We start from the raw sequence: 15,103 nt of genomic DNA, 5'->3' as shown, positions 1-15,103 counted from the left end.
TTTCCCTCCTTCCCTGTCTCCATTCCTCCCTCCCTCCCTTATTTTAAATTCTAAAATAATTGTAGATTCACAAGAAGTTGTAAAACCAAAGTATATGGAGTCCTATGTACCCTTCACAAAGTTTTTGCCATTGCATAACTAGAAATACATTTCTTTTAATCTGAGTAAAAGTGAGTTTCTCTATTCGAATTTAGGTTTCCTTGAGGTGCTGATCATAATCCCAAATCTCTAAGTTAAACTCCTTTTTTCCCTTTTGAGCTTTCTTTATGAGCTCAAGAGAACTTAGCTCCCTTAGATGTATATACATTGACTGATCCTGGTGGGCTGGTAGACACAATAGACTCCTGAGATAAGCAAAACAAGATGTTTCTAGAGATAGCTAGTATACTATTCATTAACTAACATTTCTTTTAATACTCTTGCAGTCTAATTATAAAAATAAGGTATATTCATTGTATACTTTTGGAAATGAATATATACAAAAAGGAATCCCAGAGAAATAACAGCATTAGTGAATAAGAATGGGCCTCTGGAGCCAGACTGCCTAAAACTCTGACACTTAACACCCGTGTGTCCTTAGGCAAGTTACTTTATACATCTGAGCTTCAGCTTCTTCATCCATAAAGCATGCATACCAATATATCTACCTCAGGGGGTTGTTTTGAGATTAAGTAAATTATTTGTAAAAACTTTAGAGCAGTACCTAGTACATAATAAATACTCCTCTTACCCATGACAGATGGCAGGAGAGCTGGCTGATAAGAAGGACCGTGAGGCATCACCTTCCAAGGAGGAAAGGAAGCGATCTCGGACTCCTGACAGAGAACGGGATAGAGAACGAGACCGGAAGTCTTCCCCATCTAAGGATAGGAAACGGCATCGTTCAAGGGAAAGGCGTCGAGGAGGCAGCCGTTCTCGTTCCCGTTCCCGTTCCAAGTCTACAGAAAGGTAAAGTAATTTTCTGTTTGTTACGTGGAAAGGGAGTGTACATTTCAAACTCCTTTATTCTTGGTTCCTCTGATGCCTCCATATTAGGGCATTAGTCTTTCATACATTTCTCTTAGTTCTTAAAGGTTAATAGGGAACTTGTAAGATGAAGGTCCAGATGATCGAGGAAGATAGTTCATCTGTTCACATAATCCATGGCCTATCATTGCCACTGATACTTAGCAGTACAGCTCTGAGCTCTAAGACCTTCTTAGAATTCCCTCATAACTTCTTGGGAAACACATTTCCAATTTGTAAAATATTACTTTTGGGAGAAAAGAGCATGGGAACCTTCTTAGGGCTGCAGTGAAGCAGGATACTCAGGGAGTGTCATGTAATTTCTTAAATGTGCTGTCTTCAGAGAACGCCGGCACAAAGAACGAGAGCGAGATAAGGAGCGTGATCGGAATAAGAAGGACCGAGATCGGGATAAGGATGGGCACAGACGGGACCGCAAGCGATCCAGGTACCTGAGGGAGTGGGAGTGGGCTTTAGGGCAACGCTCTGGTCGCTTCCTCTCTGCATCTCAGCTGGCTTAGCTTCGGGGGGAAAGTAAATTTTCCATAGCGAATCCTATTGGCAGTTATAGTAGAACTGTCTTTTTTAGAAGGCACACACCTTCTTTAGAAAGTATAACCAGTTAGTGAAGTCACCACTTCTTGAGGGTCAGCTTGTTCTTAGAATTTAGAAATTAGTTTGAAAAGGTTACCAGCCAGCAAAACAGCTCCATCGGACCATTCAGTTTTCTAACCAGAATGTACAACATATATTTGTTGGGATAGCTTAATGCACCAGTATCTTGATCTCTTTGTTCTGGAAACTTTCTTTTCTTTTTTTTTTTTATTTGTTTCTTATTTATATTTTGGCTGCGTTGGGTCTTCGTTGCTGTGCGTGGGCTTTCTCTAGTTGCGGCGAGCGGGGGCTACTCTTTGTTGTGGTGCGCCGGCTTCTCATTGTGATGGCGTCTCTTGTTGCAGAGCACGGGCTCTAGGCGTGTGGGCTTCAGTAGTTGTGGCACGCGGGCTCAGTAGCTGTGGCTCGCAGGCTCTAGAGCGCAGGCTCAGTAGTTGTGGCACATGAGCTTAGTTGCTCCGTGGCATGTGAAATCTTCCTGGAGCAGGGCTTGAACCTGTTTCCCCTGCATTGGCAGGAGGATTTTTTTTTTTTTTTTTTGTGGTACGCGGGCCTCTCACTCTTGTGGCCTCTCCCGTTGCGGAGCACAGGCTCCGGACATGCAGGCTCAGCGACCATGGCTCAACGGGCCTAGCCGCTCCGCGGCATGTGGGATCTTCCCGGACCAGGCCACGAACCCGTGTGCCCTGCATCGGCAGGCAGACTCTCAACCACTGCGCCACCACGGAAGCCCCTGGCAGGCGGATTTTTAACCACTGCACCACCAGGGAAGCCCTGGAAACTTTCTATACAAAGTTTTTATTAGGCCCTGAATCTGTAGATTAGAATTCAGGGCAAAGAATAGAATTCTTGCAACAAATGCAATGGGGTTGAGATCTCTTGCATATTAAGCTTATAGCAGGTGTGGGGAAAAGATTGCTGGGGCTGGTAGGAAGGAGAGATGAGGAAAGGACATATATAGCAGTATCTGGGAACGGTGTATGTGGGTGGCCATGTCGGCTAAATTTATTGTGTATTCTAAAGTAATGCAGGATTTTTTTTTTTCTACTGACATGCATATGCTGTTTGGAGGAAATATTTTTTTAATCAAAATATAGTTGATTTACAATACTGTGTTAGTTTCAGGTGTATAGCAAAGTGATCCAGTTTCGTGTATACACACACACACACACACACACACACACACACACACACACACACTCGTGTGTATATTTTCTGGTTCTTTTCTATTATAGGTTATTACAAGATATTGAATATAGTTCCCTGTGCTATACAGTAAATTCTTTTTTTTAAGAAATTTTTTAATTGTATGTTTTTTATTTTTTAAAAAGTTTTATTTATTTATTTTTGGCTGCGTTGGGTCTTCGTTGCTGTGCGCGGGCTTTCTCTAATTGCGGCGAGTGGGGTCTACTCTTCGTTGTGGTACATAGGCTTCTCATTGCCGTGGCTCCTTGTTGCAGAGCACGGGCTCTAGACGCACGGGCTTCAGTAATTGTGGCACGCAGGCTCAGTAGTTGTGGTTCGTGGGTTCTAGAGCACAGGCTCAGTAGTTGTAGTGCACGGGCTTAGTTTCTCTGCGGCATGTGACATCTTCCTGGATCAGAGCTCGAACCCATGTCCCCTGCATTGGCACGCAGATTCTTAACCACTGTGCCACCAGGAAAGTCCCTACAGTAAATTCTTGTTGTTTATTTTATATATAGTCATGTGTATCTGTTAATCCCATACTCCTAATTTAGCCTTCCACGCCCCCCTTCCCCTTTGGTAACCATAAGTTTGTTTTCTGTGTCTGTGAGTTAGTTTCTGTTTTGTAAATAATTTATTTGTATTATTTTTTAGATTCCCCGTATAAGTGATACCATATATTTGTCTTTCTCTGTCTGGCTTTACTCAGTGTGATAATCTCTAGGTCCAATCAGGTTGCTGCAAATGGTAATATTTCCTTCTTTTTTATGGCTGAGTAATATTTTGATATCAGTAGTCAAGATCCACTTCTCAGAAGAGAATAGTCTCAGAAAAGGAGATTCAGGTAGAATGGGGCCAAGACAGGGCCATCGTTAGGTTTCAGAGCAGGCAGAGTGACCAGGTCTGCAAAAGGAGCTTCAGGACATGTTGGATGACCGTGGGCCAGTCTTGCTGAGTCGTGGGAAAACTTCCATCCTCTTTTGGCGAGCTCAGTCTGAGCCTCATCCAGGGGCTAGGCTAAGAGTGATATGGACTTTTCCTGTTCCTTTGCCTTTAAGTTTATCTCCTGGCCGAGGAAAAGATTTTAAGTCTCGGAAAGACAGAGACTCTAGGAAGGATGAAGAGGATGAACATGGTGACAAGAAGCCTAAGGTAAAAAGAGTAAGGATTTTTTCCCTCATCTTCCTCTTCAGTTCAAGCCCAACTTTGTTCTTCACAGGGAGAGGGCCTCTATGGACTGAAGTCCTGTGTTTTATCTTCAGGCCCAGCCATTATCCCTGGAGGAACTTCTGGCCAAGAAAAAGGCTGAGGAAGAAGCTGAGGCTAAGGTAAGAGCTTGAAGGTCTGTGTTAGTTGGCTAGGGCTGCCATGACAGGACACACAGACTGAGTGACTTAAACAACAGAAATTTATTTTCTCACAGTTCTGGAGGCTAGAAGTCTGAGATCAGGTGGGGTTGTTTCTTCTGAGGCTTCTCTCCTTGGCTTGTAGATGGATGTCTTTTCCATATTCACATGCTCTTCCCTATGTGTGTGTATGCTCCTGGTATCTCTGTGTGTCCAAATTTTCTCTTTTTATAAGGACACAGTCAGATTGGTTTAGGGCCCAACCTTGGAGCCCCAGGTTACCTTAATCACCTCTTTAAAGGCTCTGTCTCCAAATGCAGTCACATTCTGAGGTACTGGAGGGTAGGGCTTCAACATGTGAATTTTGAGGGAGACACAGTTTAGCCCATAACAGGGTCCTGGGCCTATTTATGTTTTCCTTAACATGTTTAATGCCTGAGCAAATATTTTTGGGCTCCCTGCCATCTTGCCATCAGTGGTGTGATTATACCCTGTTCCCAGATCCTTGTTTACAGTTGTAATCTGTTTTGTAGCCCAAGTTCCTCTCCAAAGCAGAACGAGAGGCTGAAGCCCTAAAGCGACGGCAGCAGGAGGTGGAGGAGCGGCAGAGGATGCTTGAGGAAGAGAGGAAGAAAAGGAAACAGTTCCAAGACTTGGGCAGGAAAATGTTGGGTTCGTTTTCTTACCTTGTAGCCCCTAGACGGGGCAGGGAAGGGTGGGAATGGGATTGTAGTGTAACTCAGGAGAGCTAGAAACCTATTTGCTCTGAGTTTGGAAGAAGGAAGGATGGGGCAAGTTTCTGAGAAAAATATCTTTCTGTTAGGTCTCCATTTCCCTTGTATCATAAATCTCCCCCCCACCCCCCGCTTTTTTTACTCATTTGGTGTCTGTTGTCTGGATCTCCTCCATGCCCTCTTGTTTCTTCCACTGAGTTCTTCTGCAGCTTTGCTTTCTTTGGTCTACAGAAGACCCTCAGGAACGGGAACGTCGGGAACGCAGGGAGAGGATGGAGCGGGAGACCAACGGAAATGAGGATGAGGAGGGGCGGCAGAAGATCCGGGAGGAGAAGGATAAGAGCAAGGAGCTGCATGCCATTAAGGTGCAGGCCTCAGCTCTGTCTTCGTGGCCCCACGCTCTGCACACACTAAGGAGGCTTGGTTGTTTGGCCAGTCTGATCTCCGTATATGAGATTTGGGCCTCCCGTTTGATGGGCTTTGTGTTCTGTGCCCGGGCAGGAGCGTTACCTGGGTGGCATCAAGAAGCGGCGCCGGACGAGGCATCTCAATGACCGCAAGTTTGTCTTTGAGTGGGATGCATCTGAGGACACTTCCATTGACTACAACCCCCTGTGAGTGTCTTCAGGCCTCAGTGCTAGGTCTTTGAAACTAGGCAGTTGCTAGAGAGAACCAGTGACTACAGAGATAGAAGTAAGGTAGGCTGGGATGAGGAGATGGGTAAAATAGTAGTTAGCCAGCCCTCTGGGCGTTGAAGGACCCTGGCTGGAAGGGGAACTGGTACATGTTGGTAGTCTGCACCTCCATCGTTGTGCTTAGCAGCTCCTTCTCTTTTCCTCTTCCTCTGTCTCAATCCCAGGTACAAAGAACGGCACCAGGTGCAGTTGTTGGGGCGAGGCTTCATTGCAGGCATTGACCTAAAGCAGCAGAAACGAGAGCAGTCACGTTTCTATGGAGACCTAATGGAGAAGAGGCGGACGCTGGAAGAAAAGGAGCAGGAGGAGTGAGTGGGCAGGGCTGCGGGTGGTTGGGCAGAGCCGAGTCTACAGGAAGGAGATGGAGGATACGAACCCCTTCATTCCCCGTGTCCTGCTCCAGGGCAAGACTCCGCAAACTTCGTAAGAAGGAAGCCAAGCAACGCTGGGATGATAGGCATTGGTCCCAGAAGAAGTTGGATGAGATGACAGACAGGGACTGGCGGATCTTCCGTGAGGACTACAGCATCACCACCAAAGGTGGCAAGATCCCCAATCCCATCCGATCCTGGAAAGACTCTTCTCTGCCTCCACATATCTTGGAGGTCATCGATAAGTGTGGCTACAAGGTATGAAGGAGAAGATTGGCCCAGAGGCCTTACATGTTCCCAGATTCTAGGGGGTATGGATTTAATTTGAGAACAGAGAACTTTGTTCCTAGACTGTTCGGTGCCTTCTCTGCCAGTGGGCACCAAGGTGACGTCTCTCAGTTTCTGGTGGAAGTATTGTTTGTTGATTGTGTTTCTGCTCGGGTCCCATTCCTGTTCACTGTGCTTGGTGTCCTCCCATTGTGCTAGCATATGTGCCCACTCTGTCAGCAGCAGCCCAGGTAGTATAATTTTGCCTGTACACGTTACTGTCTCTGGGTCACTACAGGAGCCGACACCTATCCAGCGTCAGGCAATTCCCATTGGGCTACAGAATCGTGACATCATTGGAGTGGCTGAGACTGGCAGCGGCAAGACAGCAGCCTTCCTCATCCCGTTGCTGGTCTGGATTACCACTCTCCCCAAAATTGACAGGTGACATCAGCTGACACCAGTTGGTGAAAATGGCAAACGAGCATTTGGTTTTCTTTTTAAGTCTATAATCAGAAGCCTTTAGTCTGGGTCATATATTAGGGAATAATTGGATCATGATATCAAAGAAGTGTATGATTTTATTGCTGGCAAGGACCACTCCCTGGAGAGCTTGGCTATCCCGGAGTCTGATTTTTAAGAGCAATTGTTACATTCTTTTCCCACCACCCTCCTCATTCCCTTTAGTTGCCCTTAAGAGTGACTATGTCTTGCTCCTGTTTGTGGTTGGATGAGAACCAAAGCTCATGAAACTGTGGAATGCCCCATTTACCACAGGATCGAAGAGTCAGACCAGGGCCCTTATGCCATCATCCTGGCCCCCACTCGTGAGCTGGCTCAGCAGATTGAGGAAGAGACCATCAAGTTTGGGAAGCCGCTAGGCATCCGCACTGTGGCTGTCATTGGCGGCATCTCCAGAGAAGACCAGGGCTTCAGGCTGCGCATGGGTTGTGAGGTTTGTTCACCTAGCCAGCAGCCAGCCCGCCATTTGGGAGGGCTCTGTGTCTGGGGACTCTGTTTCTAGTTTCTGCCATAGATGTACAGTAAATGAAGAAAGGGGCTGGTATGTATATATGTGCTGTTATTTATGGAGGACTTATGCACCAGGGATTGTACTCTGTATATCATTAATTCTCACAACCACCTTAAGGAGAATAGATAACGGTATTTCCATTTTACAGGTGAAGCTGAGAAGCAGGTTAATAACTTGCCCAAAGTCACAGCTGGTGATGGGCAGAGCTGAGATTCATATGTGAAGGCTGTGCTCTTAATCGCTCTGAAAGACCATGTCGTCGATTTTGTGTTGCCTTCTTCTTAGGGTAGGGGAGGAGAGCTTTTTACAAGAAGTCTGCTGTAGGAATCAAGTCTTCTGCAGGCTTCTTAGTGTAATCCCTTTATCCAACCCCCTCCACAGTATCGCTTAGTCTCTCTTCCGTCTAAGAAAGTTCTGTTGATATTGCCTCTTCTGTCTAATCCCTGGACCTTACTCAGAGACCCCATTCATTCCTGAAAAAAATCCAAGGTAGCAACAAGTGATTTCATGCCACTTCTCAGGAACTTTCACTACCAAACATAAGTGGAGGTTGGCGTCAAAGTTCCTTAGCATTGGGGATCTATTGGGTGGATGGTTCACAGAAGAGAGAAAAAGGGGTACCTGCTGGGGCCACACATGATTCCACTGTACCCCCCAGATAGTGATTGCTACTCCAGGACGTCTGATTGATGTGCTGGAGAACCGCTACCTGGTGCTGAGCCGCTGTACCTATGTGGTTCTGGATGAGGCAGACAGGATGATTGATATGGGCTTCGAGCCAGACGTCCAGAAGATCCTGGAGCACATGCCTGTCAGCAACCAGAAGCCAGACACGGATGAGGCTGAGGACCCTGAGAAGATGTTGGCCAACTTCGAGTCAGGAAAACATAAGTACCGCCAAGTAAGGCTGCTTCCCTAGGCTGGGAAAAGTTGGGCAAGTTGCCAGACCTGCTCCAGGGCCCTTCTTGCCCTAGGCAAGTGCATGTTTCCAGAATGGTGAGGCATGGCTCACCATGTACAGTCCTCTCACAGTCCTAGCAGTGTAGCCTCTTAGCCCTGGAAAAATGATTCCAAACAGTCATGCTACTGCCCGCCACAGGTGCTGGCAAATGCTCTCAGCCCTTCCTGTTATCATAAGATGTAAAGTACTCTGCTGAACAGGCACTGAGGAAAGAAGTGGGAAAAGGCAAAGGACAGTTGTGCCTCTGTCAGGCACTACTTCTGTCAAAACTCACACCATCGCTCATTTTCTATTCTGTAGCTGGGGCTGCGCTGCCTGTGCTGATGGTGGGATGTGTGATGTGTCTGCCTGGGCCCAGGGCTGAACCTCTTGTTTTCATAGACAGTCATGTTCACGGCCACCATGCCCCCAGCGGTGGAGCGTCTGGCCCGGAGCTATCTTCGGCGACCTGCTGTGGTGTACATTGGCTCTGCCGGCAAGCCCCACGAACGTGTGGAACAGAAGGTCTTCCTCATGTCAGAGTCTGAAAAGAGGTATGGGGGCAGCTGAGCCAGGGGAAACGGAGTGGAGAAGAGGCTTTTTTTAGTGCGAATGGTGGCTGGAGGGCGACTGTTCTGCCATGTTGAAGAGCTGGGCATTGGAGATCCTGGAATTGGTGTTTGTAGATCAGCACTGGGCATTTCACTTGGAGTGGAGGGTAGTATGCATCTCATTTTTCTCTTCCTCTTCTCTCCAGGAAAAAGCTGCTGGCAATCTTGGAGCAAGGCTTTGATCCCCCCATCATCATTTTTGTCAACCAGAAGAAGGGCTGTGATGTTTTGGCCAAATCCCTGGAGAAGATGGGGGTGTGTCTGGGAGGGGAGAGCAATGCCTGGTCTCTCTGGTGCTGCTTTCTGAAACTAGACGGGCCCCCTAGGCTTCTGCTTTCAGTGCTTACCTATTCTTGAACCTCTCCAGTATTTAACAAGCCAGGGTCAGAGGGAAAAGGGTGGTTGATGGGGATAAAGAGGACTTGGTCAATTGCTATGACTCCCTGTCCATTCCAGCAGTGCCAGCCACAGCTGCCTTGGGTTTTCCTCCAAGTGTGCTGGGGCCAGGGAGAGGTTATGAGACACATCCTGGCAGGATCTGAGGATATGGAGTAGAGTGGGTCGAAGTGTTTCGTGTTTATTTATGTTTGGGAGAGAGGATGGTGTAGTCAGGAGGGAGATGTTAGTGATGAGTGTCCTTTACTCCTGATACTGGTGTTGGAGGGGAAGGGTGTGTCCTCTCCACTCAGGCTTAAACTTCCTTAAATTTCTTGGTCCCTGCTTTCCACCCTCATCTCTTACCCTCATTCTCTCTTTCACTTCTTCTTGTCTGTCTGGCTCCACATCTCACCCCTGATTGCTTTCCTTTGACCTTGCCCTGTCTGCGTGTCTCCCCCTCCCCGCCCCCAATCTCTCCTGTCCCTTTCTTCAGCTCATCTGTTCTCTCCTTACTTCAGTTGCCCTTGTTCTCTTCTGCCTCCTTCCCCTTTCCATCTCCCCTGCTGCTCTCTGCAACCCTCCCTCCTCCCGGTCCACTCCCTCCTAACTTCTGTCTTTCCATGATCCCATTGCTCTTTCTTCACCTCACCATTCTTCCAACAGTACAATGCTTGTACGCTGCATGGTGGAAAAGGCCAGGAGCAGCGAGAGTTTGCACTATCCAACCTCAAGGCTGGGGCCAAGGATATTTTGGTGGCTACAGATGTGGCGGGTCGTGGTATCGACATCCAAGATGTGTCTATGGTTGTCAACTATGATATGGCCAAAAACATTGAAGGTAAGTGCAGGGGAAAGCAGCTTCAATCCAGGTAAAGGGAGATTCCTTGCCCGTTTCTCCTCGAATAGCTCCACTGAGGAGGCTATTGCTGCCAACCCTCACAGCTCTGAGCCTAGGGTTGCTTGTCCCAGTGAGAAGAGCTCCTGCCCTGTATCTCTCCTGGGCGTGTTGTCCCAGCTCCTGGGATTGCACTCTGTCTTCTGGGTATGGAGAAGAACGGAGCTGGGCCACTCCGTCTTACTGTGGTAGGATGGCCACCATCAGCAGTGCTGGCGGGCAGAGCACCGTGGGCACTGCAGATTCAGGCAGCGCGAGCTGTGTTTACTGCCCTCAGAGGTGTGGTGGCAAGGATGAAGCCTTTAGAAGTGGAGGCTTCACGCACTGCTCACCAGGGCATCTGGCCTGGCGTCCTGAGTGACATTCCTCCCCCTCCCCAGATTATATCCACCGCATTGGCCGCACGGGACGAGCAGGCAAGAGTGGTGTGGCCATCACCTTCCTCACCAAAGAGGACTCTGCTGTGTTCTATGAGCTGAAGCAAGCCATCCTGGAGAGCCCGGTGTCCTCCTGCCCCCCAGAGCTAGCCAACCACCCCGATGCCCAGCACAAGCCGGGCACCATCCTCACCAAGAAGCGCCGGGAAGAGACCATCTTTGCCTGACACAGCACTCTCCCTGCGGTTCAAGGCTGTGCCCTGGAGCCTGTTCTTCAGGACCCTCACATCTCTTCCCAGGTCCGCACTCTTATGGGGGCTTAGGAAACAATCAGACTCCCTGGCCCAGTCCCTCAGTTCTGAAGGCCTGAGTGTGGGGCTGTAAGAGGAGAGGAAGCTAGGAGGCAAGGAGAACAAATTACCCTAGGTTTCGGCCCAGCCCTGCCCCTCCGGCGGGCTTTGGGATTGCATTGGGCCATCAGCTCTTGCCAGGTATGGGGGCAGCCAATTGGCGCTGCCTCCTAGACTGAACAAAACCTGGCTGCCGGGCTGGGACTTCTTCGGCACAGACGTGACTGCGTAAGCTGCAGCACCATCATTGCCCTAGATGACCCAGGGGATCTGGCACTGAGGAGTATGGATCTTGGACTCTTATTGTCATTTTGACAGCTGTTTGCCCTTTCGGATTATAAAACAAGTGGAGAGCCTTGTTTAGAGTTGTGCACGGCCCCTGTGCCAAGGGGTACTGTGCACTCTAGGCATCCCTCACCCGGGGAATTTTTTAGCAGGTGTGGGGATGGGGAGCTGGCTGAGTCCTTCTTGAAGTCAGAGTGAACTTTCTGTTTTCTATTCTCTGAGAAGAGTTTGTATGTTCTGAGAATAAATACACGAATATTAAGGCTGTGTCTTAGTTCTAGCCAAACTCATCTCCCAGGTCCTCCCTGGTACCACAGAAGACCAGGGGGACAGCATTGGGCACAGTGGATTCACTTGGGAGATGAAAGAAAATCAACATTCAAAGAAGAGCCTAGGGTCTGAGCTGATAGTTTAAGTCTATAGGAGGTGCCTGAGGGGAGATGGAAAAGGCACTGACGGCAGGACCGCAATGCATCTTCCCTCCCCCACTCTGGCTTCACAGAACTTGTAGCTCTGGCCTGGACACCCTCCAGGGAGCTTTGCACAAGGGTGAGAAAGGAAAGCAGTTGTGAAACTTTGGCAGGTGAAGCAGTCAGAACCACTCTCCCACCCTGGTGCAGTGTGCTTGACACCAAGTCTTCAGGACCTTTGCTTGTGGCTCCCTAACTGCCGAGCCCACTGCTCATGGGAGGTTGTGGAGACAGGCACCAGAGGCACCACGGAAAGGTGAGCTGGGCCCGGCTGCGTTTAGGTTGTTGGGAGAGGGCTAGAGGGCTGCACGGCCTGGGTCCTCCCCCAATACTCTTATCACATGCTCTTCCTTACCCATCAAAGAGCTGGGCAAGTACCTGGAGTTCAAGTTGCAACCGCTTCAGGACCTTTTTGGCCTGAGGTAGGGACCGTGTAAGGTGACTAAGCCTCTTCTCCACCTCCCCAAACAAGTCCCTTCTGTGCTGCTGAAAGTTTCCCTCCAGGCCCTGGGCATGAAGGGGTACCTGGGAGTATAGTGCCTCCCCCAGCTCTGTCCTTTTCCCTTCCCACGTAATGGGTTCTTTGTGAGAGAGAGGAGGCCAGGATACTTCTTCACCTCCTCCAGACTTGGGCCATGCAGTGAGGAACTTGGCTACTTGAGCCAGCAGACATACACCAGGAGCCCGAGGGACGGTGCATGGTGTTTATTAGTGATGACGGTGAGGTGGGGCAGGGTCCTGTGGAGCATGCTCTGTAGGTCACACACTAGAGCCGTAAGGTGGGTACACAGGGCCTCTGGGGGCTGTCCACTGGGTCCTATGTCTCCCCCCCTAACCCTATTAACAAGCAGCTGCCATGAATCAGGGAATAAAGTCTGAGGCCCATATCCCCCAGGAAGCATGAAGGCCAAGAACAGAGATGACAGAATGCAAGAGCAAAAGAATGAGTGGGGCAAGGAGGCCCTGAAGCTGTCCATACGTTCTCCGCTACACACGCCCTCCCTTCCCAAAGCCCCAATCCAGGTTGGCTCCTGTCTGCCATTTGGCCTGACCATGTCCTGGTACCTTCAGATGTTAGGAAGCTTCCTGGCAGGTGAGGAGAGCCCTTCCCTTCAAGGGCTTCAACTGTGAGGCCTTTGGCCCTGGCCCAGCCTGCTTGTGCTCCAGCCTCGTGTGTGGATGCCCCACCCCAGCTGATGGATTGGAGTGCCACCCTGTTGGGCTTTGATTGTCTCATTTCTAATGTGTGGCAGTGAGGCGAGTGGAGGCTCTCAGACCCCAAAGCACAACCCCTGAGTCCCTTGGGTTAGGATAGTAGCTGCTCAGGGACCTTGTTTCTTCCTCATGTCATGCTGCCCACACCCCACCTTCTTGTCACTTTGAGGGGGTATCCCTTCCCTGAGTCTGGTGGGAAGGCCCCTGCTAAGGGGATCCTGGCCTGAGGGCACTGCCCAGAGGGGCAGCTTCTTGTGCAGGAGGAGAGGAAGGTGCCAGGGGTGCAGCACACACAGCTAGTACCTGGAATGGGAGCCTAGGGGGGGTCACCGTGCCCAGGAGGTGAGGGGGCCCCGCGCTTCTCCCAGAACCTCGGGACTGCAGGCAGCCCTGGAGCTGGGGCTGGGCAGGGGGTTTTGGGGGCTGAGCCTAGTGCCAGCCTAATGCCAGTCTAACTCCAACCTGCCTGGAGCGGGTGCCCCAGCTAGCTGTGCCTGTGCCTGCCAGGGTCGGGCAGCAGGAGGCTGTCAGTAGCTATCCTTGGGCCAGGGCCGGTTGCGCTGCCAGTTCCGGTCATTGTGGTTGTGCTCCGAGTCCTGCGCCAGGAGCCGGTCTTGGGGGTCGTGCCCGTTAGCACTAGGCAGCCCCGAGGTGTGTTGGCGGTGAGGCTGGTACAGGTCCTGATAGGCATCTGCATAGTCCTCCTCCAGGTGGCGGGAGCTGCGCTGCGAAGATCCTGTCCAGGCTTGGCGGGAGCTCTCGCTGGCCTCATCTGAGGGCATCAAGCTGTCCCGCTCGAGGGGTGAGTGCTCCTCGCCACGCTCCCCTAGCAGCTGCTGGTCCTGGGGGCAAGACAGAAGCTCTAAGTGAGGCCATGCGGACCTCGCCTTGGCCTCCCTCCCACCTCTAGCAGGGTGGGGATTTCTTCCCCCTCAAATCTCAGTCCCTGGGTACACGAAATAGTGCAAGGAAGGAGAAGCATACTGGAGCATTCTTCCACTTCAGACACGGAAAACTGGAGCTTTTGACTCCCACAAAATTCAGGCTCTGCCTTCAAGACAGACTAAGGAGAAGGGTTTGGAAAGTGTGTTTCTTTGGAGTCCTAAAAAAATAGCCTTTGATCACGCATCTCATTGCTTTATTCCCTCTCATCAGGAAGTGCCTTCGCCCATATGCCCTAGCTCTGCTCTCTGATCCTTTGGCCTTCAAACTGGAGGCCAAGGGTGATCCTCTGGGCGGCGGGGGGGGGGGGGGGGGGGGGCCGCCCCCCTGCCGATGCGGGGGACATGGTCTGGGAAAATCCCACATGCCACGGAGCGGCTGGGCCTGGGGGGGCGCATTGTTTTGGCTGGCTTAGCCTGAGCATCTGTGCCCTTGAAGTGGTTACCTGAAGTCCAGGTATGGTACTGGGAGGGCCGAGAAGTCCAGGGCCGGGGGCTGGGTGGTGGGTGGCCCTCCAGTAAACCTCCAGGTACTCAGCCAGGTGCTCACAGGCATCCTCCAGCTGGTTCTCATCCAGAATCACATCAAATGACTCCTGGAGGGAAGGGAAAGGGGGGAATATTGGCTTCTTCTCAGCAGGAGCCCTCCACCCTTCTCCATCACTTCCCCAGCCCTGGCAAAGCAAGAGCGGGCACAGGAGTAGCACTCACTGGTGGGCACTGAACCAGCTTATCATATGCCATCATCTGTACAGTCAGGTGCTTCATCTGTGACTTCCCCCGGGAGCGGATGAGACGCTGGAGTACCTGAGGGAAGAGGGCAGAGCTGGGCCTAGAAAGAACTGGGTATGTCGCCGACCTGCGATACTGCATGAGGAGCAGGCGAGGATGACTTAGAATTGTGTTAAGGGGCAGCAGGAAAAGGGGATTCAGGAGCCCTTGGGCAGGGACCAAGCAGAGCTGTACCACATTCTAGGAGGGCAGCCCTGTGGGCCTTCTCCATCACCACTGCTGACTTACCTTTGGTGAGGATACTTTGACAAAGACGATGATGGGGGCCAGTGAGGTCTTGGCCAGCTGTGCTGGGTGGTTGATGGTGTCAGCATCCAACACTACTAGCTGCAGGGACTTGGCCAGCTCGAATATGCGCTCGATCTCACTCTGCACTTCAGCTAGGGAGGGAGGGAGGGAGGGAGCGAGCCGCAATGCTCACCAGTGGCTCCACCCCATCTGACTCCAACAGGGCTTTGGGGGCTCCCAAATGGTGGATGGGAAGGAACTGGAGGGAGCGTGTTCATCAAAGCCTGGGCAGGCAGAGGAACAGAGAATTGAGACTGGGTTCGGTTCTTGCCAATCCTGGGGCAGGTGGAGAAGAGGCTGGGCAGGAATG

At 50.7% G+C, this 15,103-nt stretch overlaps 2 protein-coding genes across 5 annotated transcripts in view; one reads left to right on the top strand and one right to left on the bottom strand.

Annotated features, from left to right (window-relative positions):
- Positions 1–11,355, top strand: part of DDX23 (DEAD-box helicase 23) — a 15,360-nt gene extending 4,005 nt beyond the window's left edge. The window contains exons 2-17 of the mRNA XM_007452240.1: positions 740–948; positions 1,349–1,453; positions 3,864–3,957; positions 4,068–4,133; positions 4,685–4,823; positions 5,117–5,250; positions 5,387–5,499; positions 5,745–5,888; positions 5,984–6,209; positions 6,517–6,662; positions 6,996–7,173; positions 7,910–8,152; positions 8,594–8,745; positions 8,949–9,057; positions 9,844–10,018; positions 10,456–11,355. Of these exons, the coding sequence (XP_007452302.1) occupies positions 740–948; positions 1,349–1,453; positions 3,864–3,957; positions 4,068–4,133; positions 4,685–4,823; positions 5,117–5,250; positions 5,387–5,499; positions 5,745–5,888; positions 5,984–6,209; positions 6,517–6,662; positions 6,996–7,173; positions 7,910–8,152; positions 8,594–8,745; positions 8,949–9,057; positions 9,844–10,018; positions 10,456–10,679 (2,457 nt within the window). The 3' untranslated portion in view covers positions 10,680–11,355. The remainder of the gene's footprint in view (positions 1–739; positions 949–1,348; positions 1,454–3,863; positions 3,958–4,067; positions 4,134–4,684; positions 4,824–5,116; positions 5,251–5,386; positions 5,500–5,744; positions 5,889–5,983; positions 6,210–6,516; positions 6,663–6,995; positions 7,174–7,909; positions 8,153–8,593; positions 8,746–8,948; positions 9,058–9,843; positions 10,019–10,455) is intronic.
- An 890-nt stretch (positions 11,356–12,245) lies between these two features.
- The window catches only part of CACNB3 (calcium voltage-gated channel auxiliary subunit beta 3), a 14,266-nt gene continuing 11,408 nt past the window's right edge, over positions 12,246–15,103 (bottom strand). For 3 of the 4 annotated variants that reach the window (XM_007452238.1, XM_007452237.1, XM_007452239.1), the window contains 4 exons: positions 14,734–14,885; positions 14,425–14,520; positions 14,160–14,309; positions 12,246–13,614 (listed from right to left, as the gene is read on the bottom strand). In XM_007452238.1, coding sequence (XP_007452300.1) covers positions 13,300–13,614; positions 14,160–14,309; positions 14,425–14,520; positions 14,734–14,885 — 713 coding nt within the window. In that variant the 3' untranslated portion in view covers positions 12,246–13,299. The remainder of the gene's footprint in view (positions 13,615–14,159; positions 14,310–14,424; positions 14,521–14,733; positions 14,886–15,103) is intronic. The other variant, XM_007452236.1, reaches the window with a different exon arrangement.

Source organism: Lipotes vexillifer, unplaced genomic scaffold (genome assembly GCF_000442215.2).
Source record: "Lipotes vexillifer unplaced genomic scaffold, Lipotes_vexillifer_v1.1 scaffold422, whole genome shotgun sequence".
NCBI classification, from domain to species: domain Eukaryota; kingdom Metazoa; phylum Chordata; class Mammalia; order Artiodactyla; family Lipotidae; genus Lipotes; species Lipotes vexillifer.
The sequence above is the reverse complement of the archived record's forward strand: the minus strand, read 5'-3'. Positions and strand labels throughout refer to the sequence as shown.